This window comes from Electrona antarctica, assembly GCF_951216825.1.
Source record: "Electrona antarctica genome assembly, chromosome: 14".
NCBI lineage: Eukaryota > Metazoa > Chordata > Actinopteri > Myctophiformes > Myctophidae > Electrona > Electrona antarctica.
Window position 1 is genome coordinate 7,360,268 of NC_136795.1, and position 26,926 is coordinate 7,387,193.

Genomic DNA, 26,926 nt, shown 5'->3' on the forward strand with positions numbered 1-26,926 from the left:
AGGAGCATTCAGTGATTTGGGTGATTTGGAAAACCACCCAGTCCGCACCGGTAACAAAATGTGCACATGCACACATGCTCTACAGTGGGGGGGGAAGTGCAACAGGCCAACAGCATGTGCACCAAGGCCCGCCCCCACTCGATCATGATTGGAGGAAGGCCCCTCTCATCCTGATTGGATGAAGGCTTTGCCACCCGCCACCAAAACTGAAACTAGGGGGTTTTTTTACCCCAGGGGCTCACTGGGGACAGGGAGGAACTCCTTATATGGTCAGCACACTCTATAGTAGGGAGGATTGTCCCAAAAAAAAAGGAAACAAAAGTGATATTTGAATGAAGTGAAATCACTGAATATACCTTTAAACACTGTTTATTTGTTCTGGCATAGTTTCAGAATGAACCCAAGATATATATGTATTTGTAAATAGTATGGTGAGTGTGTTGTGTTGCGTCTCTTACCCATATTTGGAGTGAGGGCATTTAATGTGCTCGCACTCTTTGAGGTGAGCCTCCAGGTTCATGGTGAGCAGAGGAGGACAGGAGGGGTTGTTAGGGCAACGCACTGGCCTGTAGTCACAGCTCACCTCATGCTCTCTACACACACACCACATGGACAAAGAGGGACAGAGCCATAGAACGACAGAGGGAGAAAGACAGAGAGAGAGAGAGAGACGAACACATGAGAAAGGGGCAAAAACAAAAGGTCAATGGGGAAAAGAACAGAGAAAGATAGAATATAGCATACACACACAGACAAACAAAACCCAAACAATTACATAATAACATTAATCTGTGTTATCTAGGCCAGTAGTTCTCAAAGTGGGGTCCCCAAGGGGTCCTTTGGGGGGGTTTCAGGGGGTCCCCCAAAATAGCAGATATATATATTATTCCCCTTTAAGTCTATATTTCCCACATCTCATGCCAACATCACATAGCGTAAGAGGATTTTCTTTTGGAGCCGTTCCGGTCCTTACTTGCGCGTGGACAGCTTGATGGTGAACGGACAGCCCAGCGGGTCCACCTCGTGCGCTGCCCCGGGTTTGGCGGCCACCGAGGAGGAGGCGGCGGTCGTAGCCCCACCCCCGCCGCTAGCGGCCGTAACGCTAGCCGTAGCGCGGCAGCCGTATTTACAGTGGATGAAGAGCTCTCCGATCTGCTCCGCCACCGCGATGTTGTTCACCACCACCGTCAGCTTGGCGTTGTCCACGGGGCACTTGTCTACGACGGGAACAGACGGCGATGTGTCAGAAGCTTAAAAAAGAAACACACACACACACCCCCACCACACACACACAACACAAGAGGGACAGACTAAACGACAACACGGGAAGGACACAAGAAATGCAGCTCCTATGGCAGATAACATTTTGAAAGTGCTTAACCCATTTAGACCTGACGTCAAAAAATTAAAAAAAAAAGTTTTCTGATAAACCGATGTTTCTAAATCAGTGGTTCTCAATCTATTTCATGTCAAGGACCCCAACAATTATATGTAATTGGTCGCCGACCCCCCCCCCCCCCCCATCTGAAAATATGTTGTTCCAGGAACCCCCCATCTGAAGATATGTTGTTCCAGGGACCCGCCCCAGAAACAAAGATTTGAGTTAAAAACGTTCGCTCTGAAAAGAATATACATTCAAAGATTTGCACATTTTCACGATTTTTCAAAAATAGCAGACCTACAAGCTCGTAGCGCGCCACTCGGTGACGCGCTATGAGCTTGTAGATCTGCTATTTTTCAACAGCTTAAGTATAACATAATGCTTAAAACACCTAAAGGGGTTCCCGTCCTTAAACTAACACACAATGCCACTGCAGCGCTGGGCTGCCTGGCACTCAAAGTCAAATCTCACCTGAGGTCAGGGCACATCGTCTGCAGAAGGTGTGCTGAGAAACAAGAGAGGAGAGGAGATAGAACATGAGAGATCAGAGGAAATGTAAAGGTTCTAAAGCCAGACCGATGAGTCCTAGACGAGGAGTACCAATGTTTGACCCATATATTGAAAAGGTCATTATGCTTTAAAAGTTAAGCCCAATTCAAAAAGATTAATTTAAATGCTATTTAAAATAGCCAGTCTACACGATTGTGAGCTACTGTAGTAGAAAATAAATTGAGGGATTTTTTTGAACACTTTTAAGAAAGAAAATGCCTATAATGAAATGCCCAAAATAAGGACAACTGGTTGAAAGAAAGAAAGAAAGAAAGAAAGAAAGAAAATCGGGAGACGTTGACTACATAATTGAAGATGATACTGATAATCACAAAAGTTTAATAAATTGACATGAGACTGGCTATAGTGCAGTGTTATGAACAGAGACTGGCTATAGTGCAGTGTTACGAACAGAGACTGGCTATAGTGCAGTGTTATGAACAGAGACTGGCTATAGTGCAGTGTTACGGACAGAGACTGGCTATAGTGCAGTGTTATGAACAGAGACTGGCTATAGTGCAGTGTTATGAACAGAGACTGGCTATAGTGCAGTGTTATGAACAGAGACTGGCTATAGTGCAGTGTTATGAACAGAGACTGGCTATAGTGCAGTGTTATGAACAGAGACTGGCTATAGTGCAGTGTTATGAACAGAGACTGGCTATAGTGCAGTGTTATGAACAGAGACTGGCTATAGTGCAGTGTTATGAACAGAGACTGGCTATAGTGCAGTGTTATGAACAGAGACTGGCTATAGTGCAGTGTTATGAACAGAGACTGGCTATAGTGCAGTGTTATGAACAGAGACTGGCTATAGTGCAGTGTTATGAACAGAGACTGGCTATAGTGCAGTGTTATGAACAGAGACTGGCTATAGTGCAGTGTTATGAACAGAGACTGGCTATAGTGCAGTGTTATGAACAGAGACTGGCTATAGTGCAGTGTTATGAACAGAGACTGGCTATAGTGCAGTGTTATGAACAGAGACTGGCTATAGTGCAGTGTTATGAACAGAGACTGGCTATAGTGCAGTGTTATGAACAGAGACTGGCTATAGTGCAGTGTTATGAACAGAGACTGGCTATAGTGCAGTGTTATGAACAGAGACTGGCTATAGTGCAGTGTTATGAACAGACACTGGCTATAGTGCAGTGTTATGAACAGAGTTAGGAACAGGGAATGGGAGAGCACGTTTTCTTCTCCCGTTTCCATCTATTGAGAGAGGGGAGGGAGAGCAGGCTAGGAAGAGAGAATCTGAGGGAAGGAAGGACAGAAGAAAATAGGAAGAGGAGGCTCACCCCACATGTGGTGATGACTGGGTCCGAGAAAACATTACAACACAACTTGCAACAGAGTTTCACTGATGGCTGCTCAGCAAACACTTGGGGTTCCTACACACGCGCACGCACACACGCACGCATACACGCACACACACACACACACACACACACACACAGGTTAACCATATGACCCCTAGCATGGGATGCTCAGGTTGTGTTCTACAGTATATCACAAATAAGGTGGCAGATGTTTTAAGAATCCAGTCCACAAATCCAAAAACGTACTGTACCTTGGGCACAAACTATCATATAGTAAGAGAAATCTATGAAAATCTGGAAACTAAATCGTTACCAAGAAATTTCTTCACCAATGTGTTTCTAAAGGTGTCTAATAACATGTACTAAAAGTTTGAAATTCAACTCCCGTGGGAAAGTTGAGTTATTAGCATAATATGTGACCATACCCATAACATCCTATATAAGGCAAAAAAGTCAAAATTTCATCATTCTTTAAGTAGCATGTGACATATGAAACTAGGGGGTTTTCATGATTCTGAATCCATTCCAAGCATTAGTTTTGCACAAAAAACACTCCTTGGGGGGAAAACGGCCTCACAAACGTGATGAGGTCAGCACATTTGGTCAAGTGGATATGGCCTAATTTAGCCCAAGGAGTGTTTTTTGTGCAAAACTAATGCTTGGAATGGATTCAGAATCATGAAAACCCCCTAGTTTCATATGTCACATGCTACTTAACCCTTAGAAGGTGAAAGACGCCAATTGGCGTCTTCATCAGAATTCCGTAAATGATCAATGACGCCAATTGGCGTCTTCGCCGTTTTTGATTAATCTAAACATATTAATATGCTCCGAAGCGCTGTTTAAATTCCTGAGCTTATATTCCAACTACATTACCCAGAAAACCCGTGTCACGTGACACACGTGTACGTGTTGCCATTGGAAGCTGGTCCCACCCCCTGTAAACAGTGGGGGCAGAGGGAGTCTTCATAGTTTTCATTGTTTTGCCTGTTTACCCGTCTCGCCCGAGCGATTTTCTAGCAGAAAAGGTTGAAAGCAGTACTATTTATTTGAGCGAGTTTTGTGGTAGTAGTATTGATCCATACGCGTCCCAGTCGCCTTCTCCAGGCGGAGTAGCCCTGGTCCAGTGCTTACAGCGAGACTCGCTGCTCCCTCCCTCCTTTTTTCATTGTCTCCCCATCGTCGTCCGATGAGCTATACCGGGAAACCATTGAAGAAGACGATCAACCCGGAATGTTTTGAGGTAATCTTATTGTAGAAAATGCCCTTCTATAGTGATCAGAAATCATAAGATGATCGCTACAAATAGATGCTTGGATAATTACTACTACTAGTCAGATCATGACGCCAGAATGACTCACCACGATGGCCCCCGCTGGCTAATGGTGTCGATCGGTTGGTCGGTGCAGTACAAATGTATCGTAGCAGGCATGCACGCATGGCAGTACAAGTATTTTATATTGTAGCGTGCCTTATAGGCGATCTGATCTTTAGAGTAATGTTCGCTCCTTTTATTTACTGTCTACAAAGACGGAGAACAAACATGCATCGTTTACTGAAGCAACGCGTGGTTTTGATGACCTTGCTACAAGGATCGGAGGGGGGACGGGGAGTGAAGCTAACAGTAGCGTATTATATAAGATCTGTATGACGTTTCATTGACGTCTGAGCTTGCATGATAATCGCATTCATTGAATATTGTATACTATCATGATTGTACATTGTTTAGTGTGTCTCCGTGTGATGATGACGATGATGTCAGATAGCCTACGTCCCCCCCCCCCCCCCCCCCCCCCCCCAACTGGCTATTGGCCGGGCTGACTACAGCTAAATGTTTATTTTTATATATTTAGAACTGGCATCAGATGAGGAGGAGGAGGAGGAGGAGGATGATGATGATGATGATGATGAAGACGAAGAGTCAAGACTGCGATGGAGTTCTCCGACACTGAACCGGATGCATTCATTCATTTCAGTTGTTGTTTTTTTTAAATTTAGCCTACACACACACACACCGTCAAGAACAACTGGAATGCAGTGGTTTGGGGACACTGGGGAGTTTGGGGACAACTGTTTTGTATGTAGGCCTATTTATTTTATGTAATATTTATTATAATTGTATTATGTTAGTAGTCATAAAAAAATAAAAGACGCTTTTACAATGAGTTAGACCTGTCATGGCTATTTTGTTCACTATTCTGAGGTTTATGGTTTGACTAAGCGAGTTTCAACTGTGATTTACTCTGTAACGGTAGATGGTAAGAACCCAATTTTTTGTTATAATACAGTATACATTCAAGTCTATATTTTGATACATATCATGGGCACAAAGTCATATCAAAACAATGTCCTTGGATGTGTTTTTTATCAAAACTGTTTCTTCACAACAGGTTTTTGAGATACATGCATGAATAGACAAGGTACTGGTAAGACTATGTAAACATGGTATATATCAAAATGTGCGTTAGAATGTCTAATTTTACCCCAAAAAAGAATTGAGTTTATATGATGTTCCATTTCAGAGCTAGGGGGACTTTTAGCTGGATAGGTCAGATTGATCATGACTGACCATGCTATTTATAGATGGCAAAATATCTACAGTGGTACATGTGAGAAACTTTTTATTTTATTTTAATTGAACTAGACAACTCACCCTTTAAAATGAGATATTGCATGGCTATGTACGCCCAGCAGAAAAAAAGTTATTTAGAAAATAAAACTTCAACCGGGCATAACTTTTTTTGTTGTCCTAGAAACACTACCCAGTGTAAATGCAGGCTCTTTTAAATGGCTTCCAACACAAAAACTAAACATTTTATCAACTCAGTTAATTTTTTTCCTGGAAGCAGACAAGCCAAGCTTTCTCTGAAGGTCTTTCGTTGTCACACATTCACAACAGAGAATTTTCAATAAATCATTCAAAAACGCCATTCTGCCATAGAGAAGTCTAAAAACTATATAGAAATCCTTGAAACTCTCAAAGAGTTAAAGAATGATGAAATTTGGACTTTTTTGCCTTATATAGGATGTTAAGGGTATGGTCACATATTATGCTAATAACTCAACTTTCCCACGGGAGTTGAATTTCAAACTTTTAGTATATGTTATTAGACACTTTTAGAAACACATTGGTGAAGAAATTTCTTGGTAACGATTTAGTTCCCAGATTAGTCAAATACCTGATAAAATGCCCTTACTAATAGCTGTCTGGGCTATTCATTCCCACTACTCGCCATGTCAGAATTGAGGAACTTGAGAGCTACGCCATGTAAAGATACCATTAAATAACACATCTTTAACATAACATTAAAGATAAGGCTGTCTGCCTGGGCCATGGCTCAGCGGTCCAGGCACCTTGGCTGGTAATCCAGTCTGGCAGTGTGCCGCGGGTTCGACTCCCAATCCCGACGGCCTTTACTGCATGTCTTCCCCCCATCTCTCTCCCCATTTCCTGTCAGCCTACTGTCTGTCCCTCCATAAAAAAATATAAAATAAAGGCGAAAGCCACAAAAAAAAACATTTAAGATAAGGCTGTCTGTCCATGTTTTAATTCATAAAAATGCAGCTGTGTGGTTTTAGCTATAGGGCCTTATCTTGCGCCACCCCTTATCCCTTACTCCTTATCCCTAAACTTTGTTGCCATGTTTTACTATTTTGAAAAACATTTTAAAATAGTTAAACTAGACGATCTACATCGACACGTTGTGAGCTTGTAGATCGGCTATTTGAATTAGTAAGGTTTTTCAAAATAGTAAAAAATGGCAAATACGTTTTGGGATAAGGGGTGGCACAAGATATAGCCCATAGTATACAAGCTCACAGTGCGTCACTACAAGCTTGTACATCTGCTATTTTTGATTTTTTTTTTAAATCTATGTAAGAACTACTAATTTAGAGGGCATTCGTAGAATGGTTAAAGGAGCATTCAGTGATTTGGAAAAAAAACCCGGTCCACCCGGTAACAAGATGTGCACATGCACACGCTCTACAGTGTGGGAAGTACAACAGACCAACAGCACGTGCACCAATGCCCTCCCCACTCGATCATGATTGGAGGAAGGCCCCTCTCATCCTGATTGGATGAAGGCTTTGCCACCCAAAGCCCAAACCGAAACTAGGGTTTTTTTTACCCCAGGGGCTCACTGGGGATAGGGAGGAACTCATTATATGGTCAGCATACTTTATAGTAGGGAGGATTATCCAAAAAATAAGAAGAAATAAGTGATATTTGAATTAAGTGAAATCACTGAATATACCTTTAAGAAAATACTTATAGGAGTCACAACCCATGATTTATTTGTGCCCGTGCAAAAGGGAGTGAACAATAATATGATAGATAGTATTTAAATTCATGTCAACGAGTTCCACACTTGATTTCACGAAAAAGTGATAGAGCACTTGTATGCATGTATGTGTTATAATATGCATGTCTTTGTGGCCGTGTGCGTACTGTACCATGTCCTCCTCCTCTTCGTGGAGAGAGAAGGTGGAACGTAACGACATGTTGGACTCCGAGTGGAGGGAACGCACCGATATGGCCGAGTCCGACCGCCGAGGAGTCCCCATGGGAGGCTGACGGAGACAAATGGAGAGACGGGTCTAATGAGTCAATACAAAGATCTACACATATAACCCAGTAAAAGAAAAGGGAGAGTAGGAGGAGACAAAAACCCAAAGTAGACAAAATGATTTGACCCTAATCTGAGACTGTAATGACATGATTACTATATTTACCCAGGGTATCTGGGCTAAGCTCAAGAACTTGTTTCCAGCCAGGCCCTGCTCATAGAACACATTTCATCGTAGTGGTTCAATGCCTTGTTCAAGGGCACTTCAGCGGTGGTAATTTTAACGTGTCGGACCGCTGATTCGAACTGGCGACCTTCCGGTATCAAGACCGCTCCGCAATCCGTTCGGCCACCGCTGCCACTGTAAAACATTGGCTGAATATCTCCACTCCACTTAAATATGATAGACTAATCCTGATCGAATGCTGGTTCAGTGACCACCCACTGGCAGTGGAAACAGACAGACATGACTGTCCAGAGAACAGTGTGTACCGTCCGTACCGTATGTGGTCACTGCTCGACAGAGGAAATACAGACATAGATGCTTCCTCCTCCACTGTGAGAACAGACTTAAACTAAGGGGAAATAGACCAGAAAATGGCAAAACGTCCTAGACCTGAAGATATATATTTGTTTCCAGTCGCTCCAATCGCTTCACTTTGGTCACGCAGGTCAGCGTTGGTAACGTTTTCTCCCTTGGAGAGTCCCTTCTCTCGCATCGATTGGCTGTAGACGCAGTAATTTAACTTTGGGAGCGTAACCAAATGAACCCCGCACATTCACCCAAGACGGCTCGGTTCAATATATTTAACATAATTCCTGCTACTATATCATTTATGAGCAGCAAAGTTTGTTCTGAACACACTTGCAGAATAACAATTGGTGTACTGTGTAGCAATCAAATAATGGACTGCATAAGATGAATAATTAGACGTATGCATCACCTATACTGTATATGTACTGGAGAATCTTCTGTGAATCTTGAAATTCGTGTAACATCATGTAACCTGAAACACGTTTGTGAATATGTCCATGCCAATAAACCTAATTGAGAGAGGTCTGGTTTGCGTGCGCAAGTGTGTGTGTGTGTGTGTGTGTGTGTATGTGTGTGTGTGCGTGCGTACCATGCTCTCATCGTCGTCTCTTGGTGAGTAGGGAGTGCTGGAGGAGGACGGGGTTCTGCGATGCTGTTTGTAGCTACTGGAACCCTCTGCTGGAAAACACACATCTACGCGGATTTATATAGAGTACACTGCTCAACGACACTTAGTTTTGTGTGTGTGTGTGTGTGTGTGTGTGTGTGTGTGTGTGTGTGAGTGAGAGAGAGAGAGTTTCTTACCTTTAGTTCCAGCAGCTACGGCTGAGAAGGCGGAGCCAAAAGAGGCCTCCATCCTGCTCTATAGGATGGATGGATGGATGGATGGATGGATACAGAAGGAAGAAGACAAGAAAAGTGTTAACATATTATTACAAAACTAATACTTCCCACTTATAAGCAATAATCTAGGATAAAAGCACACCACACCACCACCCCTCACAGTCAGTCACACACACACACACACACACACACACACACACACACACACACACACACACACACACACACACACACACACACACACACACACACACACACACACACACACACACACACACACACACACACACACACACACACACACACACACACACAATTTAACGGGCAAATAAAACATTAACCATGCATGCACGGCTTGCACGCACGTCTGCCTCACCAAACTGCTGGAGTCTAGTGGGGGTTGGTGGGGATGATTTTGTTCCTCTGGAGTATGGGTTGTAGTAGCGAGACGTCTTACCGCAACCGATCATAAAACGACACACAAACAATGCAACGACTCTATCCACTCACTAGTCTACTGGACCTAGAGAGAGAAAGAGAGAGAGAGAGAGAGAGAGAGAGAGAGAGAGGAACACGTGTAGAGAAAGGAGAGGGGTGAGGAGGGGAGAACAGAAGAGGAGGAGAAAGAAGAGAAGATGACAGGGAAACCAGAGAGGTTTAAGGGGGAGTAGAGAGAGGGGAGGGAGATGTGGTCAACAAGAAGAAACAGGCAGTTTTGACACATCCTGTAAACATAAATCGCAGAATAATACTGCAATGACTGTCCTTTAAAGAACCCAGCATGCTATTGAATTTAACAATTGCATTTCATACGGCAGCAAATACATTGAGCCTCGTTACATGTGGGAATAATAAACGCGGAAGATCTTCGACGAGCTATGTTCCTTTTGCAGTGTTGCAGGAAGCATTGTTTATCGATGCTACAACAGTAGCACTCAGAAAGAGAGAGAGCAGAAAGAGAGCAGAGAGAGAGAGCGAGAGAGAGCGCAGAGAGAGAGAGAGCACGAGAGAGCACGTAATTATCTTGATCTTCATCCAACAAAAGGCCAACGAGTTCAAATACAGCCAACACTAAAACAAGCAAGACAAGTTGTATTGGATGACATGATTAGCAGCTCCGCCTCCATATTTTTAATGCAATTCTCTTTACCAATGTGGTTTAATTCACAGCTCTGTCTGGACCTTTAGGTTTAGGACTCCACTAGCCCTGAAACATGACTGTCATAATCATGACGCAACTGAAGCCAGTTTTACTTCTTGTTTTCTTCATAATAATATTGGTCTTTTACATTTTAACATTTGGAAACGGCCTTAAATGGTGCAGAGAAAGCAGGTAGGGATGTAGCTCTGGTCCATAGCCTTACTCATGGACCAGAGCTACATCCCTACCTGCTGACCTCATAACATTTGTGATGACGGCTATGGTCGTTTTTAGCCCAAGGGGTGTTTTTTGTGCAAAACTAATGCTTGGAATGGATTCAGAATGATGAAAACCCCCTAGTTTGACATGGCACATGCTACTTAAAGAATAATGAAATGTGCCTTATACAGGTTGTTAATGGTATGGACACATATTATGCTAATTACTCAAATTGCTCATTTCTATCATAAAGGTTTATACTAATCACCATTTCTGGGTTCATGTAAATTCCAGTAGATAAAATGCCTAGTGTGATGAGCAAATTTCAAACATTTCATTAGTTAAAATGCACATTTTCCATCTCAAATGTTGCAGTAGCTGTAGGTTTCTTTTTTTAAGTGGAACTGGAGGAGTCTTGGCAGCAGTACCAGAAACTAGCACTGTAGGCTGCCCTGGTAGGGAATGCCAAAAACCTGTTTCTCAACTACACGTGTTCACTCTCCTGCAGGACACAAGCTGCCAAAAACCAAGGTTACTAACAGGTCAACAACACACTTACATTGTCCGTCCAACACGGAGAGCAAAGAAAATGTTCAACGGGAGGTTGTTTTGTCCTCAAAACCAGTGGCCTGCTCAGATACATTGCACAAAGTCTCCGATCTCGTTTACTTATTATCTGATATATCTTACTATTATGTATCCCCCCCAACCCCCCCCCCCCTTGCATTTTCCCTTGCCAGATAGTATTCAACAAACAAACTTGATTTAGCTGATTATTATACGGTACGGGGATTATGGCTGATATTTAGTCTGAATAGCAGATCCATCCGTCATACAGAAGCTGTCGTTCAATTTGCCACACATTACAGAGCTTCCCCCAGGGGGAAAAAACATAGTCAAGGTAGTAGGGGTGCATTTGTGACCATGCATTTGCGTTCATGCACCAGGCTGCATGAACACATTTCATACCTCTATAGAGGGTATGCGCGTGACATCATCATCAAACCAGGAAGTTATGCAGGAGTGAGTGCCACCGAGTGCCAAAAAACGACTTTCTGGCCTTGACAGCCCATTCATCCGAACAGAAAAGTCCAATATGATTGCGTTAAACATTAAACAACGTTAAACTCACTTTGCCACTCACTTTGCCACTCGATTTGCCATTCACTTTATGCATGCGCATACCCTCTATTGCCATAATCCAGACAAATTATATCTGAATAGCAATTTGACAGTCTATACAATGACTATGGGTTCACACTTGTTATTTTAAATCTCAAGTGTAGCAAGTTAGCAACAATGTATACAAACTTTAAAATCGCAAGTCACCGCCAATCACAAGTCAAAACATACTTTCTTGACTTATTGATCATTATGCCGATGCTCACTACCTGGATCGCTTATAGGACTCCATATGGAAGTTACATGATTGAGCTTTACTGTGTCATGAGACATCAACAACACACTTATTCTACATTGCCAAAGTGTCAAAATGAAAACTATTTAAAAACATAAGAAATGGCCCATGCATAGTTTACCAGGGGGAGGTGGGCAGAGAGAGAGAGGGGGGGAGTCAGAAGACAGCAAATGGAAGAATGGCCACTGACAGACAATGACCATTACCCATTTGGGTGTACAGCCTCAGAGTTAAATAAACACCCGGGGCTTTGACAGTGTCAAGTATGATGATGTCAACAGAAAGGCATGCGAGTTGTCAGCTCGCGTGTGCCACTATTCAAACGCCACTGTCCCTCTTTCCACAGATTCCCATCAAGGGGAGCCTCGAACAGGGGGAAGATGTTTCACGACTGAACAGTGAACAACACCCGCATTGATCGATTGAATACTTTATTAACAGTTTATTACAGTGGCACGATTATACAATGGGTGCTAAACGGATAACACAAAAAAAGCACTATTAAGCTAGGTCTTGTTTCCACATGTGGTCCCTCCTGTATATTGAAGTCATCGAGACATTTAGAGACATACAATGCAATACAAGACACCATCAACACTAGTGGCAATAAAATGTATATTATGTACAGTAAACAGTTGGGGGGGGGGGTGAACTCATGCACGTACACACTCAGACACACACACACACACACGGGACCAAAGTTGTCCTCCTGACACTCAAATGTGGATTGACCGCATTTTAAAGCGTGCATTCGCTGCAATCTAACGCACAGTGAAACCAATCTACGGGTGTCAGCTGCATGATAAGGGCTGCAACAATTAACCTAAAAGTCTGTTGTTTTTGCTAGCCTAGCCACTCTGTTGGCTAATCAATCTCTCCCTCTCTCTCTCTCTCTCCCTCTCCAACGATCTGTCCCGTGCCTCGTCGCATTGACGCCTGCTGCATCAAGCCACGTAATCATCATGCTATGATCACAATCATCAGATGTTTCATAAAACGCTGATTGGGAAATGGTTCGTGATCTTTCTTACCATGATTTATTATTTGTGTCTCCAACAGCGCAGGTTGAAGTCTGCAGTCGAAAAATATTTCTCCCTCATCTTCTTCCTCCCTCTCGCACGCCTCAAACAGCGCGCGGTGTGCCCTGGGACGTGTAGTCCAGTTCGGCCCTGGCCGAGGAGGGATCGGTGTTGCCAGGTTTGTGAGAGACATAAGCAAGCTAGGAAAACAAACCCAAAATAAGTGACCATTATTATATCCACATGGGCCCTCTAAACCTATGCTACAGTATAAGTAAGTTAAGTAATAATTATATACTTATATAGGCCTACTACTATTTGAAAATAGCCAATCTACAAACGTGTCACGTCGGTGTGAAATAATTGGAACACAAATCTGGTACACCCTGGCACAAACTATTTTAATATGGGGGGCATTGGGGGCTAGGGAGTTCCACATACTGTATATAGGGCCTGGGCTATAAATGTGGGGGTCCATTGATGACATGAAAATTCATTTAAAAAACATTTAGGAAGCAACCCTAAATATGCAACTAAACTGCACCCACAACTTCCAATATTGACAAGAAACTTTACAGATGAATTGAGTAGCCTATGAAGGACCCCAATGGAAACAAGACAATAGGCTTTCTTGGGTTTAAATCCTCTTAGGTCTCATTCACACACGTATCAAACACCGTCAAACAAATGTTTTGTCATTTACTTTTTTTAATGGCCACCATGTCCACAATGCTTTTCCAATGGGAGTCACATGGTTTGACCAAACATTTTTGTTTGATGGTGTTCTGTCTCGTTTGATGGTGTTCTGCCCCTCCCCCCATCAAACAAATGTTTGGTCAAACCAAAGGTTATTCATTTATAAAGATGGGCGAACTTCATTGGAGCCACTAGAGCCGAAATTGCACACAAAGCCTACAAATGGTCTCCTAAATATAGTAGGCGTGGTTTGCTTCTTCCCGTGGCCGCATCGGCCAAATTCCCAGAGAAGCTTGCCCCCGCTTAATTTCCATCCACCAGCTGTCTAAAACCAGGAAGAGAGAGAGAGGACAGAGAGAGACTGTTCTGGATACCCTCACACATATCACGAGAGTTTGTTGTTGGGATAAAGAAAGGTCGATAACAAAGTAGATTTTCTCCTGATTTGTCTCGCGAAAAGAAGCCATTTTAGTATGAATATCTTTGAAATATTGTATGCCTTGTGATGATTGGCTCCAGCATTTAGTTCAGTGACTATGGAGCTAAAGAATGGATCATAAGCTGTGTTCACGTTCATTCTCCCATATTGGAAATGAATAGACTCCAACATTCTTCCCGTCTCCTAATAATGTTACCGCCCACCTCACGCAGATACAGGAAGTAATGCAAAGTTGGCCCCTCTTGCTATTGGCCTCTTGGGTCAAACCATGTGACTCCCATTGGAAAAGCATTGTGGCGGCCATTAAAAACAAACATTTTGTTTGATGGTGTTTGATACGTGTGAATGAGGCCTTAGCCGACCTTGTATTGAACAGTACTTTCCTGTGCTCTATTTTGCAAACTGTTAATAAAGTATTCAATCAATCAATCAATCAATCAATCAATCAATCAATCAATCAATCAATCAATGATGAATTGAAAATGGTGGGCCCTATTGTAAACAAGTGTAATGCTTTATGGTGTTGTCCACTCACTGTTAACAGTTTTTGTATTGAGTTGTACCTGAAATGTACTGTAATTCTGCAAACTGTTAATAAATCAATCAATCAATCAATCAATCAATCAATCAATCAATCAATCAAGAAGAACCCAAAGTATAGCTTATAATAAGCGGACATGGCAACACTTGAAGGGCTCTTTGCAGCATTTATACTACAGTCCCCACAAGTCATTTCGCCAAGCTGGCCATTGGACCTGCTTCTGTCAGTGCGTTCCTTCCCCTTCAGCCAACAGCGATCGCACTATTTCCACGTACCGTCTCCGTTTGCTGGGCTTCATGATATTATTGGTTGCCACGGAGACCTAGCCATAATGCGACATCCATCGCGTCACTCCGTCAGGTTTCACGGGCGCCGGGCGGCACGTGCGCGGTGGCGTGATGGAGAGACAGTGAACGTGGGGTGGTGGTGGGCGTGCAAGTCAAATGTCCCGTTATACCTATATACTCTATGGTTATACCCACCTGATGCATGGCATGCCATTGCTGAGCGCTGCAGACTATAGTCATATATGCTCATGCATTTTGTCAAATAAGTTAAACAGGTTATAAATTATTATTTATAGGGGCGACTGTGGCTCAAGAGGTAGAGCAGGTCGTCCAATGATCCATGGGTCGGCGGTTCGAATCCCGGCTCCTCCTGGCTACATGTCGAAGTGTCCTTGAGCAAGACACTGAACCCCAAATTGCTCCCGATGTGCTGGTTGGTACCTTGCATGGCTTCCGCCGCAATCGGTGTATGAATGTGTGTGTGAATGGGTGAATGTAATGCACAATCTATGTAAAGCGCCTTGGATAAAGGCGCTATATAAATGCACCATTTACCATTTACCATTTATTATTAGTATTAGTATTATTTTTAATGAAAAACAAAAGGGAAGAAAAGGAAAGAAAGAACAGCAAATAAACCATGCTCAGTGACACAAGAAGTAAGATGAAATATCCTAGCTATACTGTCATGGAAAACAACATCTGAAATGATGATGATAGACCAGATCAGTGGTATCCTGTCCATTAGATTCTATACTCAAGTAACGGACAATGGGCAGCCAAACTGTCAACTGTCACTCATCAAATTGTGAATTGTCTCAAATTGTGAATTAGGCTAAAGAAGTAGGGCCTATACTTTATTCTCTCTACTAGTCATTTCATTTAGCCAATGGTGTTTCTGTAGTCGGATTCGTCGTCGACGATTCGGCCTATCACTGTCGTGTCGTCTTGTACTTTATGATGGTGTTGGAGTCATGTGTGGCTACAGCGAGTAGAGGAGAGGGCTCAGCACACATCCCTGGGGTGCTCCAGTGTTGAGGGTCAGGGGGTCAGATGTGATGCTGCCCATTCTCACCACCTGGCGCCTGCCACGACCACGTACGTGCTCCTGATGTTGCCACTGTCGAAATGGTAACTATCTTTTTTGAGTAAGCCTTTTTATCTGTCCTCACAAAGACACACTGATGAGAAGACGTCATGAAGCATTGAAGCGTAAAGGTTCAGTCAATGTGGTCTGGAACTAAGGAGTAAAGGTGTGTGACGTGTGTCAAAGAGTCAGAGGACACTTCATAGAAGGACAGAGTCCCAGCAGGACAGTCTACTGCTACTCTGTTGGAGACAGAGAGATCAAGAGGTAGATCAGTGTGCCTATTTGACACTGTAAAAGCCTCACCAACAGTACAGACTCCAGGACTGATCATTCCATCCAAGGTTAAGCACACTAGCCTTTCCTCTCCTGCTGATTCCTCTATAGTCACTCATATCTCAACCTCTCCAGCTCCCACAGGTAACAGCGTCCAGTCAGACCATCTGTACACAGAACCTGTGAATACTCATCATCAAATCTGTCAGGATTACCAGGGTATATGACTGAAGCTCCCCCTTTGTCACCTTCTTGTTGTTCTCAGACAGGAAGTGTTCTGCTTGCAGTGTTTGGGTCCAGGGTGAGAGAGACAGACAGACAGACAGACAGACAGACAGACAGACAGACAGACAGACAGACAGACAGACAGACAGACAGACAGACGAAATCGCTAAATTAAAGTAGCAGATCTACAAGCTAAAAAACAATGTCTCAGGATTCAACATGTTGTGAGCTTGTATCAGGTATTTTACATTAAATGTAAAACGTAATCTATTCCAATGTAAACACTTTCACCAAAACGTGCCCTGCACATAACAAATGTAGCAGATCTACAAGCTGCAATGGTGTTGCAAGGTGACATGTTGTGAGCTTGGAGATCTGCTACTTTTGTGTGAAACGTTATATTGACTATACACTGACACCACGGCGCGTAAACAGCGCCTCAAACTGTGACTCCGCCCACAACCGGGGGAAGTTGTGATTTGCGCTCGTTCACTGCAATGCAATTTGCGGCATTTTCAAAACAATATTGAGCAGAGTAGCGATTATCAAACGTATTTGCAATGCCATACGTTGAAAGATCTGTTGCCCGTGGACAAGGCACGCTACCTCCGCAAGTTAGATAGCATCGGCATAGATGTTTGTCCGTATGTGATTAAGGATTGGACCAAGTTGCATTGGCAGCCATAGAAAATTCTTACCCCATGCTAAAAACGGATGTCACGTTTTTGGGCGTTCCTGTCTAGCGTGGTGTCAGTGTATATGGACCCTATAGCACCACTTTATACTTGGAAAAGTGAGATTTGGAAAGTCTTATGTGACACAATAACAGTATGTACTGTAGAGTAATGGTTCACAATCTGGGGGTCCCCAACTTATTTCAAGACCTGTAGCATGCTGGGGACTGCATGGAGTTATGGCTGTTTAAAGCCCAGCCAATAGGAAGACAGCAGGGGCGGGGCTTAATGTGTTATAGCCTATCCTCAGTAGTGTCATGCTCGTTGCACGCACTACCATGGCATGATACCAGGTTGAGAACCACTGACCTATAGAAAACAGAAGACATTTTGTAGAATCGAGCTCAGGTCTAAATAAATTAGTATGTTTTCCACCACAGGTTATACGTATGTTATATATGTTTGATCAGGGGCGGCCTTAGGAATCTGGAGGCCCGTTTCAAGATCAAATATGAGGCCCCCATATATATCTATCACATATTCTGTTGATACAGCCGTATTGATACAAATAGTTTGGACTGTTCTATATCGCGCACAGCCTTTACTCTCGACAATTACGCAGCAACAACACAGCTCCTAATCCTGTCGTCCCTTCACAATAAAGTGTCTCCCCTTTACCTCCCAATGTTGTACATTTTACCCAGGTTATTAACAGGAAATAGGTGTAACTTAACATCGTGGGTGAGAGCAAGGCAGCGAGAGAGAGAGAGAGGGCCAAGGGTGGCGGGGAGTTGACTGATGCCTGACGGTCAGTTGGAGCTTGGATGCCCCCCTGAGGGTGGAGGCCCGTTTCAATTGAAACTGGTGAAACATAGTTAAGGCCTCCTATGTGTTTGATTGCCTTGCCACAAGGCCTGGAAATAATTGTGCAATGTGCACTGTATCAAATGGAACCTCACTGACACAAAGCTGATGTCCAATTACTGCAGTGTTTCCCAAGAATGGGCCAGAATGATGTTTGAGTAATTTTTGAGTGAATTATAAAAACATATGATACGTAGCTTGCAGAGTTAGTTCAGGCAGATATAATATATGTATATAGACAATATTTTAGGCCAGTAAAATAGAGTCTAGAGTTTGAATGGACAGGTATATCAGTCAAAAGGGAGACATCGAAGAGGAAGGATGGATGGGGAAGGATCAACATATGGAATGTCAGAACATAGGTCAGCTCCATATATGAAGATCTAAGAGTTTGACGTTTGAGGTCAGATGTAGAGTTGCTGGCCAATATTGATGACATCAGGGATCTCCATATATGGGCTTAATATTGATGACATCAGGGATCTCCATCCCTGATGATGTCATGTGATGTCACATGCTCCATCCCTGATGATGTCACATGATGTCACGTGCTCCATCCCTGATGATTTCTTTCCAAAAAAGTGTACAGTATTTGTTAAAATGTCGTTTTATGTGGATACGCCCACGAGTTCATTAAGTATATGCCTGGTTTGCCTGGTGGGTGGTATTGGGTGGTGGTGATCCACCCGAACTGAAGCCCCACCCACAGCTGTTGCTGTATGATAAAAGGGGGAGGGTTAGGAGAGGGGATGATATTGTGATGTCACTTTATTTCATTGGCACGTTTGACTGTCAAGGTTTCAGCCTCCAGGAAGAAACCCTAAATACAAAGGGAAGACCTCATTGCACATAACAACCAAGGGGTCTGTCTAATGAAGTACTATTTAATGAAATGTAGAATTAATTGCCTTATATAGGTTGTTAATGGTGGCCATATGGATTTGTGCGCCCTATAGCTAAATCATCATAGCATCCCTGAGCTACGTACGTATGTGCAAAAGTTGGCGCTTTTAGACACATTTGTGCGAAATCGCCCTTATCTCTCCCTAAGCTCCTCCACTAAGGGGGTTTTCATGATTCTAGAAAAGCATTTGTTTTGCACAAAAAACACTCCCTGTGGCCTGGGCCATGGCTCAGTGGTCCAGGCACCTTGGCTGGACCACTGTCTGGCAGTCTGGCAGTGTTCCGCGGGTTCGACTCCCGATCCCGACGGTCTTTACTGCATGTCTTCCCCCCATCTCTCTCCCCATTTCCTGTCAGCCTACTGTCTGTCCCTCTATAAAAAATATAAAATAAAGGCAAAAGCCACACAAAAAAACATGTCCATAGCCGTCATCACAAATGTGATCAGGTGAGGTCATCACATTTGGAAAAGTGTCTATGACCGATGTACACACCTTATGAACACTTTTGTGAAGAATGCTATTAGTAAGCATTTATTTTGCAGATTGGTCACACATTTCTCAGTTGGCCAGACACATAATGTGGATTCACTTAACTCCCGGGGAGGAAGCGAGAGTGAATCCATGTTGTCTGCATGGTCAATGCCAGCTAGGTCAGTGATGTTGTTGCTGGATAGCTGTTCACTGTTTGGGGCAGCGGTGGCTCAGGGGTAGAGTGGCTGGATGGTAACCACAAGGTTGCCTGTTCGAACCCGGGCTCCCCCAGATCTGTCGAAGTGTCCTTGAGCAAGACACTGAACCCCAAATTACTCCTGATGTGCTGGTTGGTGCCTTGCATGGTTTCCGCCACCATCTGTGTATGAATGGGTGAATTGATGCACAATCTATGTAAAGCGCCTTGGATAAAGGCGCTATATAAATGCACCATTTACCATTTTTGTCTGCTGTCTTGTGTTCCTGCTCGAGTATTCGAGTATTTCAGAGTTTGACTTCTGTCCTAGGCCTATAGGCTTTCATCAGTAAAGAGTGTTTCACTGTTTTCTGTATTTTTGATCCTACTGTAACTTTTATCCCTGGGTGTGACAGTGTCATGCCTGAAAGTAACCACTGGGTGGCACTATAGAACCAATTATATAATTTCCTTACAATTGCAAGAATACAAACTACTACAATGGATCAAAGTTGGCAATGCTCAGCATTATGTTAACTTGGTAATTTGTGGTATTGTACTGTATGTTAAGGTCGTAGGTTGTTCGTCCTATTGAGATGTTGTGTACTCAGGGAGGAGTTGATGTTTAAATTGAAGTGCTTGTCAGTATCACCATGTTTTCTTCACTATTATTTTGTTATGACACACACTTACAAAACTCCATATTATGGATCTTTATTTTAGAGCACTTTTATAAACATTTTATTTTTGCGTGAATATATACTTCATTATTGATCATTGAGCATTCACATATTTCTATATTTATTAAATAAATGGGGATAAAACCTTAAATAAACTTGGGACTAGAACCTTGAAGAAGCAGACACAGATTTGCCATTCCATGCATTTTATTTAATTAATCAAAATACCATTTCATTGTTGTATGTTATGCCTGTTCAAAGTGAATGTTATCGCTGCTTGCAGCTATATTTTTTACTGGGATTTCAGATAATGGTCCATAGATTGTGTGTAGAACATCCCGGCAGAAAGTCAGGTTTTAGCGTTTTTCGAACAGCTCAAATTGGCGGAAAATTTGAGGGCAGAGCTTACTGGTCAAATTGACAGATGTGTTCCGCATGAGTAACTGCAATATTCATTGGCTCATAAAAGCTTAATTTTTTCACTTACATTTTATTTACTCCCGAATCTTTTGTCGATATAGGTCCAAAGTTCACGTGTAGAAATGTTCGTACATTTTGATCAACGATCCCGGGAGGAGATAGATTTGAACTGTTTTTCATATATAATTCAAAATGGTGGGTGATCTAAAGGTCAGAGGTCAAGTCAGAACACGAAAGTTGTTCGGCATGAGATGTGTTATGAGATACAGTGTTGTAACAAATACCTTTCACATACAGTATTGTTCATCTGTTCTAACCTGGTCTATCCTATTACAGCTCATCAGGATGGATTTGGTGTTGTACAAGAATGGAGAATGTCCTGTGAATGCTTTGAGCCATCTGAGGCAGCACAGTTGTTGAACCTTTCTACCACGTGCACAAGTGAGGTCCTCTGCGATGCGTAGGCAGAGATAAGTCACTGACCTTCACTGCAACATCGTGTTGACCTTGAGAGCGAGGTTGTTCACATGATACCATGGTGTCAGTGATCATGGCCTGTATGTTGGATCGTCGCCAATGATGATTACGCCCATCCACATCGTGATTGGAGCTGGGCATAGCCACGCAGTTGTGTCTACCTGAACCCGGGCCAACTGTGGGAAGGGCTATATCATATAACGAATGAAAAGCAGGTGCGCTTCCTCTGGGGACTGCCCTTGGTTGAGGCAGTGGGTGCTCAGCTTATTATATAACTTAACTAATAAACCAACAAAGTGGAAAAAGCGACAATAAATAATGCAAGACCGGCTCGGATGCAAAATTTGATTGAGAACGATCACAGAGACTTTTTTAATCTGCTCTGGAGAAGGACACGGCCGAAACGCATCAGCGTTCTCGATACAATGAGAAATTGCATCTGGGCCGGGCTTGCATTTTTTATTTTGGAGTGCTGCTTTTTCCACTTTGTTGGATTATTACTAGTTAAGTTATATTTAAAGCTGAGCACCCACTGCAGTAGTAGCCTAGTATCATGGTCAGTATTATCATGGCCAGTATCCAGTCAGTATTATGTGAGTATCATGGTCAGTATGGTCAGTGAAGACCCACCTTTTCAGACTCCATCATGGCCCATAGCACTTATCCTACCCCCTTAGATAGCACTTTTTAGACTTAGATAGCATTTGAAACAGACTTATAGCATGTCATGTAGACAGCACAATAATTGCATTGTATGTAGTCAAAGCACATCATAGTACATATGTATAGCATAGTATAGTATATATGTATAGTTAATATGTATAGTGTCACATTATATAGATATGTTCTAGTTACGTTCTTAGCTTACGCATGTTTCTTGATAAATGCATTTTATATATGTGATGTATTCCCATACTTTTGTTCTTGCCTAATGTAAGTCGCTCTGGATTAAGAGCGTCTACTAAATGCCTAAATTGTAATTGTAAATTGTATCATAAACTCAATGCATTATTACAAATACTACTTGTAGTGGAGTAATATTTGACTTGAGTACTGGTGTTGAGTACTTCGTCCACCACCGCATGACTGTGCTTTGTGTGATGGGTGTGACCATGATAAGGAAGAGGACGACACACTGCACTTTCTATAGAACATTTATTTATCCAGAGCAGATGGCCATACGATGCAGTCACTGAGCATACTGTACCACTATTCACTCAGTCACTGAGCACACCACTATTCATTCATTCACTGAGCATACCACTATTCATTCAGTCACTGAGCATACCACTATTCATTCAGTCACTGAGCATACCACTATTCATTCAGTCACTGAGCATACTGTACCACTATTCATTCAGTCACTGAGCATACCACTATTCATTCAGTCACTGAGCATACCACTATTCATTCAGTCACTGAGCATACCACTATTCATTCATTCACTGAGCATACTGTACCACTATTCATTCAGTCACTGAGCATACCACTATTCATTCAGTCACTGAGCACACCACTATTCATTCAGTCACTGAGCATACCACTATTCATTCAGTCACTGAGCATACTGTACCACTATTCATTCAGTCACTGAGCATACCACTATTCATTCAGTCACTGAGCACACCACTATTCATTCAGTCACTGAGCACACCACTATTCATTCAGTCACTGAGCATACCACTATTCATTCAGTCACTGAGCACACCACTATTCATTCAGTCACTGAGCATACTGTACCACTATTCATTCATTCAGTCACTGAGCACACCACTATTCATTCATTCAGTCACTGAGCATACCACTATTCATTCAGTCACTGAGCATACCACTATTCATTCAGTCACTGAGCATACCACTATTCATTCAGTCACTGAGCATACCACTATTCATTCATACCACTATTCATTCAGTCACTGAGCACACCACTATTCATTCAGTCACTGAGCATACCACTATTCATTCATACCACTATTCATTCAGTCACTGAGCATACCACTATTCATTCATACCACTATTCATTCAGTCACTGAGCACACCACTATTCATTCATTCAGTCACTGAGCATACCACTATTCATTCAGTCACTGAGCACACCACTATTCATTCATTCAGTCACTGAGCATACCACTATTCATTCATTCACTGAGCATACCACTATTCATTCGCTACATACATACCACGCACACACACACATCGCACGCACGCACGCACGCACGCACGCACGCACGCACCGGCTTCATTCACACAATCAACAGCATGGCAACTCACACACACACACACACACACACACACACACACACACACACACACACACACACACACACACTCGTCTCTCATGCACACTGCTGTCACAGCAAAAGAAGAGACAGACACCAATCTGGTGTATGTTTAAATGCACAGAGGCAGAAAAAGAAAAAGAAAAAAACAGCTTGGCTTTAGTTTTTTTTTTTTTCTTCAATAAGAAATGAAATGAACAGAACTTTGCTCCACAACATGTCGCATCACCTGTAATATTCACTTCTAGCCCTCCCCAAGCCTCACGTCCAACCATCCCCCTTTTACTCTCTTTCATAACGCTTTACAAGCGTCACAGATGACCAAAGTGAGAACTACACACGGAGCAGTGGAGGACACACGAGACAAGATGCTGGCTTAACAAAAAAAAGGTCCACATTTCAATGTATGATACATCTAGCTACGCGCACACACACACACACACACACACACACACACACACGCACACACACACATTTGATTGGGGCATAATTGTGTGCTTGTGGCACGGGAGGGAGCTACTGTACACTTGACCCACTTAACTGTGACACCACCGCCACTTTGAGCAGAAAGTGGACAGGAGCATGTGCTGCCCTGTCCTGGTTATACAGGACATGGGTGGTAAGAGGGACAGGTTTGCACCAATGTGTGAATAGGCCTGTCTCACAGCCATTCCCCGCCCCCTTTCCACGCCCCCTTTCCAGACCTAGTGGTGTTGACGTGACGTCACTCCATAGACATTACATGTTAAAAGACCTACATTCAGAAGCCATAAACAACACTTTTTCTGAAGGTAAACTTTATTCTATTTGGTTTAGCGGTCTTAACATCTTGTTTTCTTCATAATAATATTGGTCTTTTACATTTTAACATTTGGAAACGGCCTTACATGGTGCAGAGAAAGCAGGTAGGGATGTAGCTCTGGTCCATTTAACATGTAATGTCTATGGAGTGACGTCACGTCATCACCACTAGGTCTGGAAAGGGGGCGTGGAAAGGGGGCGGGGATGGACCATGTGTCCTAAACTGTGGGGGGGAAAAGATGTCTAAAAATGGTTTAAATTGTTTGACTAGCTGACTGGATGGTTGGTGTTAAGGGGATCGTAGATAACCAACCAGGCTTGATTAGATGTATTTCATATTAAGATTATTACAGGCCGGTATACTGTATATGTCACATCTTACCAGAGGTTCTGGAAGTTATAAGTGAACAACACATATCAACGAGGACAGAGAGAAAGCGAGAGATGACCGAAGGGGGAAGGCAGGGATGCAAACTCAAATACTATACATAACCATCACACTCTAAGTCAGACCTAACCACAAAGCAAGGCACATGATTAAAAGAAAACTCAACACTGCTTTCAATTCAAAACAAAGTAACAAAAAAACAGAAAAGCAAATGACAGGAATGGCTCTGTTTTATACACATTATTGAGCGCTCACTCTGCACCTGGACACAATGTAGTGCAGAGAAACCATAAAAGCGTTTTATCTTTTTTCTTTTTGTTCTTTTTGTCTTCTGGAAATAAAAAATACATCAACACGATTTGTTATCTTACAATAATAACTCGTCAGACCTCAGACCACTAAAAGCATCCACAAGCAGCTCAGATCTGATGTTCAGTTTGAAAAATAGCTTTCAGAATGAATGACACACACAGCACGCGCACGCGCACGCGCACACGCACACACACACACACACACACACACACACACACACACACACACACACACACACACACACTATTAAATACTTTACTCTTCGTTTTTTGCGAATATCCATATATATATATATATATTTATATATATAGTCTCTATAGGTTCATAATTTAAATAACACAATTATTCTGGTAATAAGTCTTATTTGTTCATGTAAGCAGACTGACTGAGTGTCTCTCTTGTAATTCTTTGCATGATGGAGAATTAATGGTGGCGATAAAGACTGGAGTTTTTCCACAATTTGCACGTTGCATTTACGCACTTTATGAAGCAATGCGTCTGTAATGGCGACATTCGAAATCCTACACGGGTTGTTCTTATAACCACACCCCGCTTCTGTGACCAACGCGGAAGTGCCTCTCGCCTCCAACAACTGCGGACTAGACCTAAATATATAACTCTATGGACTAGACGTCGACGGAGGCCCGCCGTCTCAACCGGACTTGAGCCATGTGAGACACCACCGAGCACGCGAGTTGCCGCGTCGAACGTTGCGAAGAGAGAATAGTAAATCATGTTCGGGCGACAGCCACCCAAAATTTACCCAGTGTACTCTCTGCTGCCCCATCTGGCGGAGTCAGGTTAACCCAAAATGGCTACTGGCCAATCACAGCGCGTCCATGCACGAGAGCACTGGCCAATCGCAGCGCGTCCTTGCACAACCCGTGTAGGTTTTCGAAGCACCTGTAAACCATCTGTACTGTGTATTTTTATCCATTGTATTTCTTTGGGGTCGGCTCATAAACACTACTGTACCCTCTGTTTGTTCACACAGCTCTGCTGCTGCTCCTCTCTCCATCTCTACCCTCTGTTTGTTCACACAGCTCTGCTGCTGCTCCTCTCTCCATCTCAACTTAAACCTCTGTTTGTTCACACAGCTCTGCTGCTCCTCTCTCCATCTCAACTCAAACCCGTTGGCATGGCAACACACCGCACAGTAACCATGGTGATGATGATGATGATGATGTCGATGCCAGAGATTGTCATGGCAACATAGGCTGGGTGACTGCGAGTAGTGTGGGACGGGATATGCTCCAAGGAGGTCAGGCGGAGAGGAGAGGAATGGAGGAGAAGAGGAAGAAGACGAAGAGGAAGAGAGACTGAGAGAAAGACAGACGGAATGGAAGTGAAGGTTGTGTGAAAGTACTAAAGCAGCGATTCCCAACCTGTGGGCCGGTCCCCACTGGTGGGACGTGAGGATGTTGCAAGCGGGCCCACAAATATTTGGCAAAACACTAACATTTTAATGATACATTGTAATATATATACATTAAAAATCACACCCGTGTGAAGTGAGGGGCGCTCTTATCATCGTACATCATCATGGCGTAAAATAGACACTATGCCTATTTGATCAGACACTATGACGTAAAATTCTCCATTCATTGTCAATGGGAATTTAGGCCCTCATTTATCAATGGAGTGTAAAATCTGCCTCAAATTCGAGTGTTTTTGGAGTACACTCACGTCGGCACGGCATTTATGAAGTGATTGCAAACAGCTGATTGTTCCTTAATTTCGTTCCGAGCGTTAATAAATGTGACGGCTGAAATCAATCTGGCACGCCCTATGAAATCAAGCCTCACCCTCGTTTTTGCGACATGAACAACTGCAATACGACCAATCAACGTATGGAAACCATAGTTACATGATGGAAAAAGCCAACAAAAAAAGGTTTCCCTTGCTCGCCTCGCTGCA

The 26,926-nt window shown here is 43.0% G+C and overlaps 1 protein-coding gene across 10 annotated transcripts in view; it reads right to left on the reverse strand.

Annotated features, from left to right (window-relative positions):
- traf7 (TNF receptor-associated factor 7) overlaps window positions 1-13,140 on the reverse strand; it is a 30,634-nt gene extending 17,494 nt beyond the window's left edge. For 2 of the 10 annotated variants that reach the window (XM_079521659.1, XM_079521657.1), the window contains exons 1-9: window positions 13,004-13,140; window positions 9,561-9,718; window positions 9,157-9,214; window positions 8,942-9,045; window positions 7,705-7,821; window positions 3,229-3,321; window positions 1,853-1,886; window positions 974-1,250; window positions 459-593 (exon numbers count right to left, since the gene is read on the reverse strand). In XM_079521659.1, the coding sequence (XP_079377785.1) occupies window positions 459-593; window positions 974-1,250; window positions 1,853-1,886; window positions 3,229-3,321; window positions 7,705-7,821; window positions 8,942-9,045; window positions 9,157-9,214; window positions 9,561-9,665 (923 nt within the window). In that variant the 5' untranslated portion in view covers window positions 9,666-9,718; window positions 13,004-13,140. Of the gene's footprint in view, window positions 1-458; window positions 594-973; window positions 1,251-1,852; window positions 1,887-3,228; window positions 3,322-7,704; window positions 7,822-8,941; window positions 9,046-9,156; window positions 9,215-9,560; window positions 9,719-13,003 lie in introns of those variants that run through there. The other 8 variants (XM_079521664.1, XM_079521661.1, XM_079521663.1 and 5 more) reach the window with 8 other exon arrangements.
- Between the last annotated feature and the right edge of the window lie 13,786 nt (window positions 13,141-26,926).